The following is an 18,607-nucleotide window of genomic DNA, read 5'->3' as shown; positions in this document are numbered from 1 at the left end:
GCTTCTCTGCTGTGGAGGTGAGGACAACACCCAGGGATTAAATGTGCTATGGGTTGATGCTGCAATGAACTTTAAGCGCTCTCAAAAACAACTTTATGCAGGGCAAATTCACGTCAGGGGAACCGGAGAATGCTAATAAAACAAATCCCTTATGAAGATAAAAGAAAAAAAAAAAAAAAGAACTTCAAGGACATGCTCATCAAAGGACTCACCAATCACCTCTTAAGTTCTCTGCTATATGACTTGCAAATTCGCAGGGCTCAACTAGTATGAGTATTTGCACTGAGTCACAAAATTCAAAGCAATCAAGCATTTTGCATTCCACTGTTACGTAAAAGGAATTAAGAAATGGGGAAATGAAAATAATCCACTGCTTTTGATGTTTATTAGGTTTACAAAAACTGTACATTTTTTTCCTTAAGAAAAAGCATTAACTTAGTACTGGTATCAAATAGACTAAACATCCATTAACAGGAAAATATTCTGATTTTTATTTTTGCACGTTATTCTCAAGTACACAATTACAATAATGTCACACATCCCTATATGATTTTCTTTTTATGTATTTTACTTTTTTTACAAAGTGTACAGAGGGAGGGACATACAATATTTAATAGGATATTTCTACAGAACAATAACTTATATTATGTCCTTGTAAAAATCTGTACCTCTTTAAAACATTTAACTGAAACATCCATTTTTTTTTTAGCTTTGCTAATCAAAATTGTTTTAAGAATTAAAACTAGGTTGTAACTAATGTCAGTACATAACAGTGACTACAAGTTCATTTTCTCTTTATACAGACAAATACATCTTATCATATTCACTTGACCAAACCCTTAAATACCTTTTAAAGGTTTCAATATTGTGCTTTAAAAAGAAAATAGCTGTGTATGATTCCAGACTATGTAAGAGAAATATAAAGTGTGTACAGTGTTGTGTTCTTTATCTTTCAGTTTATTTAAAAAAATATAGTTAAATGACCAATTCTTTATATTTTCTGTACTAATTTTACAGCATGTTTTAAAGTTAATAACTTTCCACTTTCACTTAAGTGTTTTCTTTTACATGACTTCTGGGAAAAAGAAATTAAGGGAGATTTTAAAGGTTCTCACAAAAAAACAGACAGAGCTTTCAAGAATAGTACTGCAGGGCAATGAATCACACAATTGTTAAGTTACGCTTAAAAAAAAAAAAAAAAAAAAAAAGAATGTTTATGGGGCCAAGAGAGCACAGGAGCTCCCGCTGGGATAGGCCCATGCCTTGGCTTTAACTGGCATTCAGGTTGGAGTTCATACCAGCCTAAAGCACTTGATTTCCAAGTGGATGAAATCAATCTAGCACTTCAGAGGCTTGCCAAACACCAAATATTTAGATTTCTAACCCTATAAATAGAATTCTTGAATACAAGTATCAATGGCAAAGAGAAAGATGAAAGGTTAAACCCGAACAGCACAAAGGGGAAGGAGCACCATCATGAAGTGGCAAGGCAGCTATCAGGTGGGAAGAAAAGTCCTTACTAAATCTCCTACAACGTGCCGGATACTCACATGCTGACATCCCATCTAAAGGACCCCAAAAACTGTTCTGCATTTTCCAAGATCCATCTTCGCATGATCCAATTCTAAGTAACTGACTTCAGTGTATGCGCTTCTGAACTGATTCAGAACTGTTTAAAAAATACCAACTCTCAAAGAAAAACAAAACCGTGAAAGACTTGGGGATGTTCCAAATAAGGCCTCAGATTTTCCTCACGCACTTAAACACACCTTTATCTTCTAACCAAAGCCAATTTGAGTGTTCAGGTTTTTAAAGTTTGCTAACTGTAACTAAGACATAACAGAGCAGGCTGGACCTGCCAAGCGGAAGTCATCATTAGCACCCAATCTCTGGGACACGGAGCTGTGGCTTCCTTAATCCCCCTTCACTGGGTGACAGACACAGAGTTCCCTCAAGAGTTTCTCTGAGAGAACGGAGGGAGTTCTGCCTGGATGCTCATTAGCTTTTCAGAAAAATATAAAGGCATGGAGCTGAAGTTGTATGAAAACATTCTATCTAGAAACATCGTAACGTCTATTTTTCAATTACCAAAGATATTTAAAAGAAAATACCTTTAACTCTTTAAAAATACTAGTGTCCTTATTTTCCTTCTAATTCTTCACCTGAGTAGTCTCTCTGAAGAGCATGATTTACAAAATGCTCTCTCATGCATCCCTGCATCTTTCGTGTTATTGTAAATTTAATACTTTTCATTATAGATCTTAAACAACTACTACTGGGGTTGTGTGTATAAATATGTAAAATAAGCAATACACACAGATACATGTTCTCTATATATGTGCATATATATAATTCAGGGTACATTTACATATATAAAGTCACAAAAGATCCTACAAGCCACGAATTACCTCAAGGAGATTCCAAAATGCAGTCCTCGATAATCTCATTTGTAACACACAACCATTCCGAGACAATGCAGCACAGACGGAATAATCAAAATACAACATGATCAAGCCAAATTTGTCAAGGAAGTTTTCTAGAAGTCTGCTATGCTGACAAAAGATGTAAATACACCAAAGAAAGCCCCCCCCCCCCCCCCCCCCCGCAAAAAGTACAGCTTGTCTGCTCAACGAAATGAAAAGTAAAGACGAACCCAGCCACTGTTCTTTCCTCAGCGATGCCCGGGTGGCAAAAGCTCAAATGGAAACTTTCACTGTCATGTGGTCTGAGAAGAGCAAGCAAGACAAGTCAAGGACTTCCGTGTTAGGATAATTAGACCTGACTGTAAAATCTCCCGTTTATGTTAGTAGATGTCTCTGACAATTTTATTGTGAGAAATTCATGGGGAAAAAAAAAAATGAGTCAACACGAATACTTTCAGAGTTACCAATCTAAAGTTACCTTAACTTTAAGTTAAATGGTCTTAGAAGAGTACCATCAAGGTAAGCAAGGTAAATATTTAAATAAATATAAAACTTGTAAGATAGAAAAATCCAGTATAGCATCAAGGATTACTTTATTAAAAGCAACTTATTTGTTGCTGCTTTCCCCCATTTATTAAACAAACTGAATAGAATTCAGAACACACTATTAAACAAAATGTAAAAAAAAAAAACCAACAAAACTCAACTAGAAGCAATAATTCTATTTGTACACAGCATAAATCAATATACAGTATTGTATGTGAACGAGACTGACTGGCTTTAAAATGAGATTTCTGCTTCAAGGCCAACATCTCCATAAATGTCTGTAGAAGGACTATCAGGGCAGGCCAACCTCCTTATGATGTCGCATTATGTGCTGGTTCTTTTCTGAAGGTCGTCGGAACCCCTTCTTGCAGTACTCACAACGGTGAGGATAGTCTTTCGTATGAATGGAGATAACGTGCCGTTTAAAGCCCGAGGCGTCTGTAGTGCTATACTCACAGTACTCACACTGGTACACTTTCCTGCCACTGTGTGTCTTCATATGCTTTTTAAGCTCGTTCTGTTGCCTAAATCCCTTTCTACATCTCTTACACCGAAACGGAAGATCTTTTGTGTGAACTGAGAGAATATGGCGACTTAGAACAAATGGATCTGCAATCTTAAAGTCACAATGTCTACACTGGTGCATTTTTTTACCCTTGTGGGCAGCCACGTGTTTCTTGAGTTCAGAAGGCCTGTGAAAGCCTTTATCACACATGTCACACTTGTGGGGGTAGTCCTTCGTATGGACTGAAATTATGTGTCGTTTCAAGTCGCTCGAGTTCGAACTCTTGTGGTCACAGTGCAAACACTGGTGTGTTTTGCTTTCTTGGTGGATAAGAGCATGTTGCTGCACCTCTTTGGTATCTGAGAAAGTCAGAAGACAGATGTCACACTTGAATGGCATCTCTTTACTATGCTTAGTTTTTACATGCGTTTTCAAGTTAGAAGAGTCTGCAGACCTATATTCGCAGTACTGGCACTGGTACGGCTTCTCCCCAGTATGGATTCGCATGTGCTTCTTGAGCTCTGACGGGTGACGAAAACCTTTACCGCACTCCACGCAAATATGAGGAAAGTTCTTGCTGTGGACCGCCAAAAGGTGGCGATTCAGTAAGCCTTGTTCAGCTGTCTCGTATTCACAGAATTTACACTTGTGCATTTTGTTGGCTCCTTTCTCCTTATGCACCATTTTGTGAGTAAACAAAGCCCCAGCGTGAGAGAAATGCTTCCCACACTCATCGCATTCGATGGCCTTCTCGGCCTTGCTGGTCAGCTTGTGGCTCTCCAGGTGGTTGTGTAAACTTATCTTCTTGTTGGTAGTGTAATCACAGTCAGTACAGCGGTACTTCTTCTTGGTAAGGTGTTCGGGATGGTTTTTCATGTGCCTTTTCAAAAAACCTCTGGACTTAAATTTTTTCCCACAAATCATGCAGGGATAGACAGTCAAGGGATGTCCATCAGGGCCAATAATTATTGCTAAGAAAGGAAAAGAAAGGAACATGAGTGATCAAACCAAGTTCTGTTTTGGTTTCTTCAAGCATTCAAAGTGTGCGTTCTGAACATCATTAAGCAAGTGTTCCTACGTTAAGCTATTGGCTACTTAACATTCCTTCTGCCAGTTTTCAATGTAAGAGAGACAGCAACCTGGTCATAAAGAGAACCCTGGTCTGAAAACTTCATTCAGGCTGACTGTACCAACCTCAGTCCCTCCAGTTTGAAAAATCAGTCAATAAATATGTGACTCCTACCAACTAACGACTGAAGCTATATCGCTCGGTAGAAAATTATTTTGAAAAATAAAGTGTCGTAATCACAATTCCTGCTTTGCCGATTCCAAAAAACGTAATTTTGTGTCAACTTACAGTAGAGCTTAAACCCACCTATGAGAAATTTCATATGCAAATTGCCACACACAAATAGACAGGAATAGGTCACATGAACTCGAGTACCCGTCCTCCTGCTCTATAAAGTATGCCTACTTTATGCTAACAGAATCAGATTCTTTGTAGTCATTGAGTTTTTAAAAGAGTTAATGCCTGCGACATATTTGAGGGATTTCTTCTCATTTCCACATAAAAATCACCCACGTTTTGAATTTTTTTCCCATCCATGTTCGATCCATTCCTTGTTTCTTTTTCTCCCAGGAAATCATTCATGAATATCACTGAATTATTAAAATTATATTTTCAAATTCAGTACACAGAAGCTACAATGTGGTCTAGCAGCTAGAATGCCATCACAACACCTCCGTGGACACACGCTAGGGTTTCATCTGAGAGCTCGCAAAGCACGCTGCGCTGTGGAACTCATGTGCCCTCACCTGTTTGGTACTGCCTGGAATCAGGTCTTCTCCTTTTCTTTGGTTTTTGTTTAGCCAGTCTGCCGAGCCCAGCAGACTCATCTATGTGCAAGAGGGCACTTGCAGTGCCATTCCGGGTTTCAATTCCATCAGAATTATTACCTAACAATGCGCATTAAAAAACAAAATTATACAGTATTATAAATTATAAAAAATTAGGGATTCTTTATTAACTATAACAATGAAAAGTAAGCCATGATACTCATGAATGACAGAGAGTCCCCATTCTAGGTAATGGGTTGTATGACCACGTTCATTATAGTGAGACGGTAGGAAATGCCTAGCTTCCAGATCTAAAAAACACAGGTCAGCATTGTGCCCCATGGACTCCCCTGTCGTCTCCCCAAACTGCAAAGTCATGGGCCAGATACAATCAAGAGGAAAGTTTCGGCTGGAAAGCCTGTGCACTTCTTGCAGTACTCCCTTCTACGTAATAAACACATGAAGGAAATTCCTGTTAGAAATAAAGACAAAAAGTAGACTTTATAATCTTCCTCTACTTGTGCTCAAATCAAATAACCCTTACAGGGCACTGGTATTTCGTATTTTGGAACCCTAGGACAACAGGCACCGTTTCCAGGCATGGAGTCATGTTCACGAGCCAACGGCGTCCAAGGAGCTGCTGAGCGACTTACCGTAAGCTGCCGCCCACGCTATTGGCATGAAGGTCTTGATTTCGTTGTCGTCCATCTGCTGCTCGTGCACGGCGGCGGCCGCCGCGGCAGCAGCGTCCTCCTCTCCCACGATCACTTCCATATAAACTTCATCAGCGATTTCAGCAACATCTGAATAGGAAGTGATATAAACCTTTGTGACCGTGTTTACAGAGATGGCAGGGGAGACGTCTGTACTCAGATTCGGTGAAGAGGCAGGTAGAAAGGCCCAAACGTTACACACCTAGAACACAGCTTCCACACAGTCGTGAGCAGTCAACAGATACTTGCTGAATGAACCCTCCTCCATTCCTTGGCTTTCACCCTAACCCGTTTTTAAAGCAACATTCGAAGCATACGTAGAGTCGCTGATACTGCCCCTGGGATACGGCAGCATAATAATCTGTACAGTAACGCTACTCGTTTCCTTCAAATTCTGACCAGATTTAAATTTTTTTTTTTTTTCAACGTTTTTTATTTATTTTTGGGACAGAGAGAGACAGAGCATGAACGGGGGAGGGGCAGAGAGAGAGGGAGACACAGAATCGGAAACAGGCTCCAGGCTCTGAGCCATCAGCCCAGAGCCCGACGCGGGGCTCGAACTCACGGACCGCGAGATCGTGACCTGGCTGAAGTCGGACGCTCAACCGACTGCGCCACCCAGGCGCCCCCTGACCAGATTTAAAGAGAGCGCTACAGAAACAAAATTTTTCTCCCACAAAAAGGGCACCTACTTACTTAAATCTTCGTCTTCTTGCTGAGAGTCGTTGACAGTCATATAAACCATCTTTTCCCTTGGCACACGAATACTGCTATTCTGATCAAGTAATTCAACTCCATGGTCATTCTCAGGTTCACTCTCCACAATGTCTACGGTGCCACCTATCAGGGAAGACGACAGCTCCGAGAATTTATCTGAAAACTTCATTTCCATCCGGGTGACTTACTACATTTTACAGACTTTTCTCCCCCTACATGGAAATCCTTGCTTAAAAGTTATCTTCTGAATAGGTTTCAAAGGTTCTCAATCCAGACCACCCAAAAGTCATCGGGTTGAAGCGGCTGATCCGGATGCAGGTTATGCTGAAACTTTCCTCTTACCTAAGTCATCCTCTCCAGGGTCGGCTTTAAAAATGTACACCTTGATGACTTCAGGGCAAGTGCCATCCACTTTACAAGGATCGATTTCCGACTCTGCATCCATGGTCATTCCAGAGGAACCATCGTGTTCTATTTTGCCAGCATCATCCACTGAAAACGCAGGGAATGCATTACAGATAACAATAGCAGATACTTAAATAAAACGTTACCGTTTTTAAAAGTCTTTTTTACGAATACAATCTCTAACATGAGTCATATGAAACTGGATAATTTTCCCTAGACAAGTAGACACGCAGGCACGGTGGGAAATGTGGCTGTCTGCTAAGCCAAAGCTGGGGTCACGGAGGGCCTTGTGCAACCAGGCAGAGGAGCTCAGAGACTTGACAGTGGTAGGCCAGAGGTTTCTCAATCGGGTCAGATGTCAGTATCTCTTAGGGAACTTAAAAACACAGGCCCCAGCCCAGTGGCACTACAGAATCAGAATCTAGGGGTGAAGCCAGGTATGTGGGCAGATTTAGAGATTCTGATCAGAGACTTTTAAGCAGAGCAGCGACAAGGGCACAGCACCATTTTTGCTACACCGCGCTGGCCTTTAGAAAAGTGGATGCAAAGGGATCAAGACAAAGCAAGGATACCACTTGTGAGTCTATAGCAATAAGGCAGGCAAAGGATGACGAGGCCTCGAACCAGGACAGAAGCAGATGGGGAAGAGGGCTGGACATGAGCCCTGTCTCAGAACTGAAACGGCAGGACTTAAGACCCAAAACTGAACATGACAGAGGAGCCAAGGATAACTATGGGGTTTCTGATTTAGGTGACTGAGTGACTGGAGGAGGAAACGTCAGGAAGGACCTCTCTTCCTGCATGATTAATTAATTTAAGGTCCGGGAGGTAACATCCCTAAAAGCTCTCAGAGCTGGTGCCTGCCCCTATCCTTTTACATTCCCAGCACCCTCTGCTTGTTTCTCGCAGAGTATGCAGTTCACTGTATTCACTCTCAGGGATCTTCCCCCATCCCTCCGACTGACAGAGCGGAACTTGCCATTTCATTATTCAGTCTTTCAGGACCGAGTCTGGTGATGGTGGATGCTCAGAATACTGATGAACCAATGATTCAGTCGACGAGATGTGTGAGGTCAGTTGCTGAATATTGGGAGTCTGAAAGGCTGAAGGCTGACACAGATTTGGAGCCACCAAGTCCGTGTCAACTAGCCCTGAGATCACACGGTGAGGACCTGCAGTGTGAGCGGAGAGGGGCAAGGATATCCTGAGGAACATCACGGTTTAAGGGAGGGACCAGAAGAGTTCACAAAGGAATCCGAGAAGGGAAAGCCGGAGAGGTTGGTGGAAGATCACAAAGGAAGCTAGGGAGTTATAAATTCCAAGAAGCCTAGTGAGGCCCATGGCAATAACGCAGCGTGCGCACGACTGAAGGAGGAAGGTCTGTACTGACCACAGCAACCTGGAAGTCACTCCTGCTCCCGGTGAAAAACAGTGTAGTGAAGGCTAAATGGGGTCAGGTTAAAGTGGAAGGTGTGCATTTCTTCAAGAAGTCTCATTCTAAAATGGAGAACAAAGGGGCACTAACTAGAATGGGTTGCAGGGTCAAGGACTTTTCTGTTTAATTAATAAAAATACCCAAGCATATTCAGTCTGTGGGAGCAAGTACAACAAGAAGCTGAAGCCAGAGGACACGGCAAAACTTGTGGATCAAGATCTTAGAGGAAAAAGGGAAGATGAAACTGGAGGCAAAGATGAAGAAATTTCCCTTAGACTGGGGGAGCAACATGTTATCCTCTTGAAACTCGAGGCGGTAAACATGGATGCAAATGGTACGTTTGGGGGAAGGTACGTTAAGAGGGAAGGTTGTAGTGTCGGAAGCTGGAGGAGTTCAAGGCTGATGGCTCCAACTGTGGATATCAAACTGCAGGCAAGGGCTGCAGTTATCAGTGAGAAGATGGCAGACTGGGTGAAGAGCTTAATAAGTTTGAGAAAATGAGCTGATCCGGGACAAGCTTCACAATATGAAGGTTCAAAGAGATCAGCTGGTTAAGCTCTTCGTGGTTTAAAAAAATAAAGAGGGGCACCTGGGTGCCTCAGTCGGTTAAACATCTGACTCTTGATTTTGGCTCAGGTCATGATCTCACTGTCCTGAGATGGAACCCTGAGCAGGGCTCTGCACTGGGCATGGGGCCTGCTTAGGATCCTCTCTCTCTGCCCACCACTCTCTAAAAACAAAAACAAAAGACAGCAACAAAAAAACTCCCAAAACCAAAACCACAAAAACAAAGAAAGGTTCCCTGAACTCTGCACATAACTACCTAAATTCCAGTATCTTGACTATGCTTTATAAAAATGGTTTGGAGGGAGAAAGATTTGGCATTAAGACCTTATTTCTGGCCTGGTATGTATTTACCCTTTTTCAAAGCTAAATATTTTTATGACATACCCAGCTGACTGAGCCAAGGCTATTTTCTTAAAGGGAGCTTTGGAATTTCAAACTGAGGTAGCATTAGAAGGATGAAGATCTCACCAAACTCATAGGAGAGTCCTGAGTAAATCTGTTACATCTTCAGAGAAATCATCTCTGAACCCTTTGATGCTGTTAACGAAGCTTGCCCTTCGTGTGTCAAAACTGATTTTAACAGGTACTGGAAAATCAAATGTCCTTGTGTTTACAAAAAACAAGGTCAGGCTAGCTGTTTTGCACAGGTTAGTTTGTTGGTATTCACAAGTTAAGATGTTTGATGACTGAGAAATCTAATCATTTTGGAACTTGCAAAATGTCATGTATTTAATTTACCTATAATCCGGAGTAAAAGACCTTTCTGTTTGCTTTCATAAATGTGTGGGAAAACACATTTGAAATATACAGGCTCACCTGAGCCAAGCAAAGCTATTCTATTATCAAACAAAAGCAGAATTCACCTTCAGATTTTCACCTTGAGAATCCATCCCACTAACTCAACTTAGGATATTATTCTGAATATGAAATATTACAGAAGTGATTTGTTTAAAAAAAAAAAAGGCCCACGTCGATGGTTCTGTTAACTACTCAAACTTTCCCTGTGATTTTAGAGCTACCATTAAAAATGCATTTCTAAAACCAGACAAAGGTGCCTTTGATAAAACTGAGTCATCATACGTATGATTTCTGCCTAAGTGCCTTCTTCTAATGTGGTAATGAAGGACTAGAGCTTTGGTACTAGGCCAAAAGAGAAGAGCATAATTTCTGGAAATTAAGACTACTTCTAATAATAACTACCATTGGCATGACATTTTGCTATTTCCTCATCATTTGTATGTACTGTTATTTTGATTCTTACCTTTTCCAGATAGAGAAAAAAAGACTCGGAGATGGCATGTGACTTGCCCAAAGTCAGTGAGCTAATGAGTGAGGGATGAGAGAAGAAGCGCCTATCTTTAGAACCCGGACCTTCATTTTCATCTTCTGATTCTTTTAAGACATGTATGTTTACTGTATAAAATTCAGAATTACAACAAAACAAAACGCCAATAGTCCCACCAACCAGTTCCCATCACTATGTTAGTAGATTTTCTTGGCAGTTTTTCTAGTTTTGTTAAAGCAAAACTGGCATCACAGTTTCCTCAAGCCTTACATAAGAATAATCTTTACATCTCATCCGACATTTTAAACTTCAAAACTGAGAAACATGTGACTTATCGACAATCTCATTAGTAACAACAAAACTATAGCAAAATGTAGGCAGTATTTTATACTGCCTCAAAGGAGCGTCAGTAAAATCTCTCAGAGACCGAAAATCGAGGATGTTTATGTGCAATGTTAATAAATAGTATGGTGTCTAAAAACACAGTTCGTTAAGATTTCAGAAACCCAGTACTTTCTGGAAAAGAAAAATTACTGGGGTGGGCGGGGGAGTACACTACTTCAAGTCAACTGTTAAACGAATGTTGATCTAATTAGAAAAAATCCCCCAAACTAAACTGATAAACAATCTACATAGCAAGGAAGGATGGTGGTTGTGACGGAGAACGGGAACATTTATGGACCCTGGACCTCATGGCGAGCATGATGATAAGCCCTTAAAATGTCCCATTTACTCCTCACAAAAACCTTACGAAATAGTTAATACTGCTTTGTTATTCTCACCTAAGTTTCTAGACAAATTTCATTACGATATTTGCCAAAATAGAAAAACTTGTGATACTGGATTGCAGCGGAATTGCATTTTGTACAAATGAACATAAGAAAAAAAGATCTCTTCACCATTTGATCTCTCTCTTCCTACGTTTCCTACCAAATACCCCTAGACACAGCCCTTAGTCAGCTTCCCTAAAATGAAGATCCAGTCCCCTTACTCTCTAGCCTACAATGGTACCCCATTTCCTACCAAATAAATTACAAACTGCACAGTCTAGCCACTGACCTCTGAGCAAAGCAGAGTGCCTTCTGCCTTCAGTCTCATCTCCCCCAGGAGCCCTGAGACAACCTCAAGTGCCCTGAACTTAGACAATACGTTATTTTTCTATTTCCATTCCTTTATGCTTCTTGTTCTGTGCTATATATATAATTTCTTGTAGAAATTATACAGCTTACTATTTAAGAAAAGTATTTTTAAAATACAAAAGGAAATAGGGGCGTCTAGCTGGCTCAGTTGGAAGAGCATGTGACTCTTGATCTTGGGGTTCTGAGTTCAAGCCCCACGCTGGGTGTAGAGATGACTTAAAAATACAACCTTAAAAGGAAATAAAAATGTGACCAAATCCCACCACCTAGTGGGGCACCTGGGTGGATCACATCAGTTAAGTGCCCTACTCTTGATCTCAGCTCAGGTCTTCATCTCAGGGTAGTAAGGTTGGGCTCTGCGCTGGGTGTGGAGCCTACTTAAAAAAAAAAAAAAAAATCCTACCATCTAGTATTATCAATTTACAGATCATTCTTTAGACATTTCCCATGCATATTTATAAATAAAAGGAAGAGCGAACGGATATTTTAATGAAAATTGGATACTGTAATATGCCCTTTTTTATTAAATTTTGGAGAGAGCGCGCACACGACCAAGTGGAGGAGAGGGGCGGGGGGGGGGGGGAGGGAGGGAAGGAGGGAGGGAGGGGGGGAGAGAGAGAGAGAGAGAGAGAGAGAGAGAGAGAGAGAGAGAGAATATCCCAAGCAGGCTCCATGCTCAGAGCAGACCCCCACATGGGGCTCAATCTCACGACCCTGGGATCATGACCCCAGTCGAAATCAAGAGTCAGAGGTTCGAGGGACTGAGCCACCCAGGCGCCCTTTTAACGTGGCATTTTTAAATAAAAATTATTACAATTTACTTGAAATCAACACCAAGACAAATCTAATTCCACGGTCTATCCATTCCCTTGCTCTCCCATCCCTTGCCCTACCCCTTCCTTTCATTTCATCATAGTGGCTTGGCAGAACCACAATCTAGCCTAATTGCAATTTTCCTCTACGCCTCTCCACCAGCACCTATGCAGCTAAATCTGACCAGAAACACACATGCACTCTCCCATGCATGCACGCACACTGGTTTCACTTTAAATTCATGACCCTGAACCTTAAGCGAACCTCTCCTGCTACCTTCCCTCCTGTTTTCTAAGTCTGTCTCCTCAAATCTCTAATTTCACCTCCCCATTCTCGCTCTCAGTTCATCTTCTTACTTCACTGAGAACTGAAACAACTGGAAGATCCACTAACAGATCTACCCACCTACCCGGAACTAAACCCGGCATGTTCCCATAGACAACTCACCTGTATTCCCAGCTAAAGCCTGCCCCCCTCTCCCCCACACCTTCTGCTGGATCACTTTTATCAGCATATAAACAAACTATTTTTTGTCCCCCTTTAAAGCAAAAACTCTGGATCCCATTTCTCTAATTCTTGTTATTCCATATCCTCTAAACTCACTTCAGCCGGGACCATGACTTGACCAGAAGTGTTCATCAAGGTCACCCGTTCTCTGCATTCATTTGACTCGACTTCACTTTCCTCACTTGGCTTCTAGGACACAAGCTCTCTGGTTTCCTCCTCCTTCACTGGCCATACCTCCTCAATCCTTTTCAGGGGCTTCCTCTTGGCCTCTTAACGTCATAAACCTCAGGACTCAGTCTTGGGTCTTGGTTTATTTACAATCACTCCTTTGGCAATGTCACTGTTTTATAGCTTAAATTTCACCTATATGCCAACAACTCCCAATTTTGCATCTCCACTCTAGTCCTATCTCCCAAACTCAGATTTGTACGTGTCAAGTCTCTGCTTAAATGTCACCTTCTTAGCAAACCCTGGCCACATTTGCACCCCAAATCCTCCTTATACTCTTTTCTTCTCCCATTAAGGTATCACTTATACCATATCACTTATTTATGTCAGTGTACCTCTGCTAGAATATAATCTCCAGGAGGGGAAGGCACGGACATCTGTTTCGTTCATTGATGTATCCCAAGTGCCTACAATACAGTCTGACATACAGTACAGATGCAACATTCATTTCTTAAATATATGAATGCTGATCTTCGAGTAAATGTTTTGCCATTATACGAGTTCTTAACCTTCTAAAGATAATATACTACAAAAACATTTAGAGTCATATTTTGCTTATAATACATGAATCAATTTTAAAGCCAGTATCTGCTGTCATCCTACTATGAAAGATGTGGAAATTAACACACTGACATACCTCCACTTCCCAAATATTTTATAGTTTGGTACTAAGTGAATGCCAATACTCACTACCAATCCTTTTATCAGTTTCTCCATTCTACGGTTCTAGTGACTGACCCTTCAGTTTGCTAGATTCATTACCAAATAGGGTGGGCTGTCAAGAAGGGCTAATGGATACTACAGTTCCTGAGTTCTTGAATACATGAAAATGTCAGTCCGTGGCCTTTACTTGAAGAACAAATTGGCTGGCTATAAAATTCTTAAGTTACATTTTCTCAGAACTTTGTAGAGTTGTTCCACTGTCATCACACACTGAGTACTTCTGTGTGCATGTCATTATACTCTTTATCCTTAAAGTTCACTAAACGTCACTACTGATTATGACTTGCTAGTTTTATCATTCTGTTAATTTCTTGAAACAAGATCTGATCTTTATTTTAGGAAAATTCGCTAAAAGATTCTAATCTTTATGTTAGGAAAATTTCTTCCATTGTAAATATTTTTGTATTTCACTGGTTGTTCCCTTCTTTCAGAATTTCACTTGTGTCTGGCTCCTTTACCCGTCTCCCGTATCTAGCCATCTTCTCCACATTTTTGTATCCTTTTTTTCCTTAACCATTTCATTATTGTGATTTCCTAAAGCTGGGTCCTCTGCCCATGCTTATTTACTGAGATATATTTATTCTTATAGTTGCTTCTATGGTGGCTTTTATCTTGATCATATTTTTATTTTTCTCTTTAACTTCTTTCTGATTAGTTTACTTTCTATCTGCCTCATACTGTCTTGTAATATATTCTTTGAACTTCTGCATCACTTCTTTGACTTTTAAAAAAGAGAACATGTTTTTTGCAATTTCATTGAGCCTATACAGACCAGCGCTAACCAAGAAAACGTTCTGCGATGATGGAAATGTTCTACATCCATATGTGCACTAGCCACATGTGATTATTGAGCACTTGAAATGTGGTTGGTGCAACTTAGGAACTGTATACTTAATTTTATTTAATTTTCACTTAATTAAACTTAATGAGCCACATGTGGCTAATGACTACCATATTGGAACACACAGGTTCAGACAGATGTTGGGGTATACACTTTCTGTGTTTGAAATTTCAGAGATTCTTCTTGCAGTATATTAAATAGAAGTATTTCAGAGAGCTGAAGAACATGATTCTTTAGATTCAAAGAACATGATTCTTTAGATTCATTCAAATGCATGAAAACATAATGCATGAAAAAGACCTACACCAAACTAAGCACAACTGTGTGGTATTTCATACCAGTAGGGATAAAGAGAAGGTCTTTAAAGCTTTCAGAAGAAAAAGAAACACCTACAAAAGAATGAGAGTCAAAATGGCATCAGGCTCCTAAACTGTAACACTGGATGCTAGGTGACAGTGAAACATGGCATCACACGATCTCGGGGAAAATTCTTTTTAACCTAGAAGTCTGTACCTAACCAAATGATCAATCAAGTATAAGGTAGAATAAAACTTTTTTTAGTATACAATCTATACTCCTTAAGAAGTTATTTCAATATGTGGTCTATTACAATAAGGGAGTAAGTCAAGAACAAAGGTGGCATGGGGATCCAGAAAACAGTGGATTAATCTCAGGAAATGAGAAGGACATTTTCAGAAAAATGTCTGCATGACATTAAGCCTAGAAAGCAACTACTTCAGAATGGAGCTGAACGAGAAAAAGCTTCGAGAGGAAAATCACTGGGAGAAGGAGGACTCAAAGAAAAAAAACCTAAGAGGATGGAGAAGTAGGTCAAACTTAAGGATATATTTCTTAGAAGGCACAAACAATTCAGAAGGAAATCCCACGCTAGAGGACAGAATCAGTCTCTAAGACAGTCTAATTAAGTTTGAAACCTATAAACCTATGGACCAGTACCCACAGGGAAGACAAGGATTCAGTCACAAAATCCCAGCCTTCCAGAACTAGAAGCTACCTGTAAATCTTGGAACAGGTTAATGTGAAAGAAAAATAAAGACAATTTCACTTCCTAAATAATTTACTTCAAGGGACAGACAGTCTGAATACACAAATCTTTTCCCAAGTTTTAACAGGATCCCCAGGCGTGAATGTTAGGATTAACATCAAGGAGGGAAATCGGGCCTTTTAAGAAGAGCTGCAGTCAGTATTGCTGTGGAAGAAAGAAGGAATTTGGTTCTCTGAATCAAAAGCCTGTTCTAACTTACTCTGACAAGTCCAACAGTCTTACTACTTAATCACTTCAATTGTTAAAACCTCTAAACCCAAAATCCAATCAAAAGAAAAAATTACAGAATAAAAGCTTGATACTATTCAACGAGTCCTAAGACTGCCTGTGTGGGCGGGTAGCTACTTAATTGGTAAAGATATCACAGATGGGCAGTTCCTCTTAAAAGTATACTTGAGCTCATAAGCAACTGTTAGGTCCCAGACACTGTGGTGAGTGGTGTCCCTCTCTTTTATCATGAGATCAATCACAACAGCCTGATGACAGGTGTTTTGTCCACCTTACGGATGGGAAACCAGAGCCCCTAAAAAACTAAGTAACTTGCAGGAAGCATTCTGCTGAGTAAGCAAATGTTCTTGTAGGTAAATACACTTAGAAGTTCACTTTTGGACCTCCCTTTCTTAGCTTCCTCCTCAGGAACCCTTTCTGGGGTTAAAATCCCATCTTATTTTTGTTATATAGCCTATAAAAGATTTCAGAGAATTAGTAACAGTCTGATCTCCTTTTTAATTCTTGAAACTTTCCTGGACAGGTTCAAAGGTTTAATGAAATTAGCCTTAATCTGTAGAAAGGGAATTAAAGGATCAGAGCCATTCAAGCGCCCGTCTTAAGTCACAGTGATCTCTAGCATGGTGTTGGAGATAGAACTAATGAAAAATATTTGCCAAAGTGCACTACTAAAATGGCACTAACTAAACCTAGTTAACCAAGAACTGGCTTCTTAATTCCATAAATTCAGGGGGGAAAGAAAGGAATGACTATTACAATCCCACCCCGTGCCTGCCTGCCTTTGCCCAGGAATTCCCTGATGAGACAACAGGAAAGTCTCAAGTAAAGCCAGTCCTGAGTGAGTCCTGCCACCCTGGTTGATGCCACCAACGGGAGAGACTCTGTGTGGACAACAATGACCAGAGTTACTGACAGGCAGGCTCCATGCTGGGTGCCCGGTACATGGGATCTCTGATCAGCCCACAGGTCAGGTAGTAGGACTGCCATCTTACAAATAAAAAAAACCAAGGCCAAAGAGAAGTCCGTAATTTGCTCAAATTCCTACAGCTAGCGAGCAGCAGGGCTGGCGTCCATATGGAAGGATGGCTGGCTCTAAGCTGCAGGCACTGATTCCACTGCTTCTGAAGCACTGAAGAGCTTCTCGAAGATCCTCAAACGAAAGGCACATTCTCTCCCTCTCTCCGCCTCTCTCTCTTCCTCCCCTACCCCCATCATCCCACAAAGTAACCACAGATCTGTTCAAAGGGCAAGCTATTGGACAATTTTGTCTAGGCTGCAAGCAGACAAACAATAAATAGGAGTCAGGAGGCCAATCTGAAGCTCCAATTGCTTCTAAGGCTTTCAAGATACAGACTTTTCACCCAATGTGATTTTTGGTGGGGAGAGGGGAAGACAATATATTTGCCTTACTTGAGGGCTTTACAACTGATACAAATCTGACTGACATCCAGACTGAACAATAAACTGAAAACTCTTTAATTCCTTAATTTTGGTGATTTCTAAGTAAGTTTCAGAGTACCCACAGTAAAGACTATAGTTTTAGATGGATTAATAGCAATCTTTTTTTAATTTTATCAAAACAAGCTTAAAGCTTATTCAATATGTCTTCTTTATTTTTTTTTTAAGAAACATTTCTCTTTTTTTTAAATTTTTTTTTTTAACGTTTATTTATTTTTGAGACAGAGAGAGACAGAGCATGAACGGGGGAGGGTCAGAGAGAGGGAGACACAGAATCTGAAACAGGCTCCAGGCTCTGAGCTGTCAGCACAGAGCCCGACGCGGGGCTCGAACTCCCGGACCGTGAGATCATGACCTGAGCCGAAGTCGGCCGCTTAACCGACTGAACCACCCAGGCGCCTCTCAATATGTCTTCTTTAAATAAAACTTTTCTCACATTTCAGAAACATTCCCAGGAAGGTATGTATTTTTAAAATTCTAAAATTTTATTCTGTGGCTTACCAAATGGTTTGAGAAACAAAAAAATGACAGAGTGCATATATAAAAATAATGGTAAGATACATAAACGTCCAGCCATCAGCCCACAGAACAAAGGAATAAACGACTATTTTACCGTCTCCTATGCTAATAGCCCTGAGAATCAGTAAATAAACCATCAGATTGCACTAATTCTCAGAGTTTGTGCATTAAACACGGAAGTTTGGATTTATTTCTTCACTCATTCCCGGAATCACTTTTTACTGGAAGTCCACCACGACCAAAAGTTGTACTTAAGTAGGAGCTAACATCAGACCAACTGGTCAAAACACCTAAACTAGGAGGTCAGGGGCACCAAAGGGACATCGATATGTAGCAGCCGGACAGATCTCCAACATGTCCACACACGCTCCTCCTCTGGTGATTGTTTTGCCATCTGCCTAGCTGCACAAGCCAGAAACCAGAGAGTGAGCTTTGAACACTCCCTCTTCCTCAAGCCTACATTTAATCCAAATTCTACTCCCTAAATATGTCATGAACCAGTTTCTGCCAAAATCTACTGAGAGAACCTTATTTCAAAGTATTGTCACTGGTTTCTTACCTGAACTACTATCATCTCCCGTGGTGCAGTTTTTGTTTCTGATTTTACTCCTGTCTGCTTGCTGTCAACAATGCCAAGAGGATGATCTTTCTAA

The 18,607-nt window shown here is 40.7% G+C and overlaps 1 protein-coding gene across 6 annotated transcripts in view; it reads right to left on the bottom strand.

Annotated features, from left to right (window-relative positions):
* Positions 1-363: 363 nt before the first annotated feature.
* ZFX (zinc finger protein X-linked) overlaps positions 364-18,607 on the bottom strand; it is a 55,765-nt gene continuing 37,521 nt past the window's right edge. For 5 of the 6 annotated variants that reach the window (XM_058712557.1, XM_058712556.1, XM_058712555.1 and 2 more), the window contains 5 exons: positions 7,083-7,232; positions 6,720-6,863; positions 5,964-6,113; positions 5,290-5,430; positions 364-4,445 (listed from right to left, as the gene is read on the bottom strand). In XM_058712557.1, coding sequence (XP_058568540.1) covers positions 3,262-4,445; positions 5,290-5,430; positions 5,964-6,113; positions 6,720-6,863; positions 7,083-7,232 — 1,769 coding nt within the window. In that variant the 3' untranslated portion in view covers positions 364-3,261. The remainder of the gene's footprint in view (positions 4,446-5,289; positions 5,431-5,963; positions 6,114-6,719; positions 6,864-7,082; positions 7,233-18,607) is intronic. The other variant, XM_058712561.1, reaches the window with a different exon arrangement.

The sequence above is a fragment of the Neofelis nebulosa genome, chromosome X (genome assembly GCF_028018385.1).
Source record: "Neofelis nebulosa isolate mNeoNeb1 chromosome X, mNeoNeb1.pri, whole genome shotgun sequence".
NCBI lineage: Eukaryota > Metazoa > Chordata > Mammalia > Carnivora > Felidae > Neofelis > Neofelis nebulosa.
The sequence above is the reverse complement of the archived record's forward strand: the minus strand, read 5'-3'. Positions and strand labels throughout refer to the sequence as shown.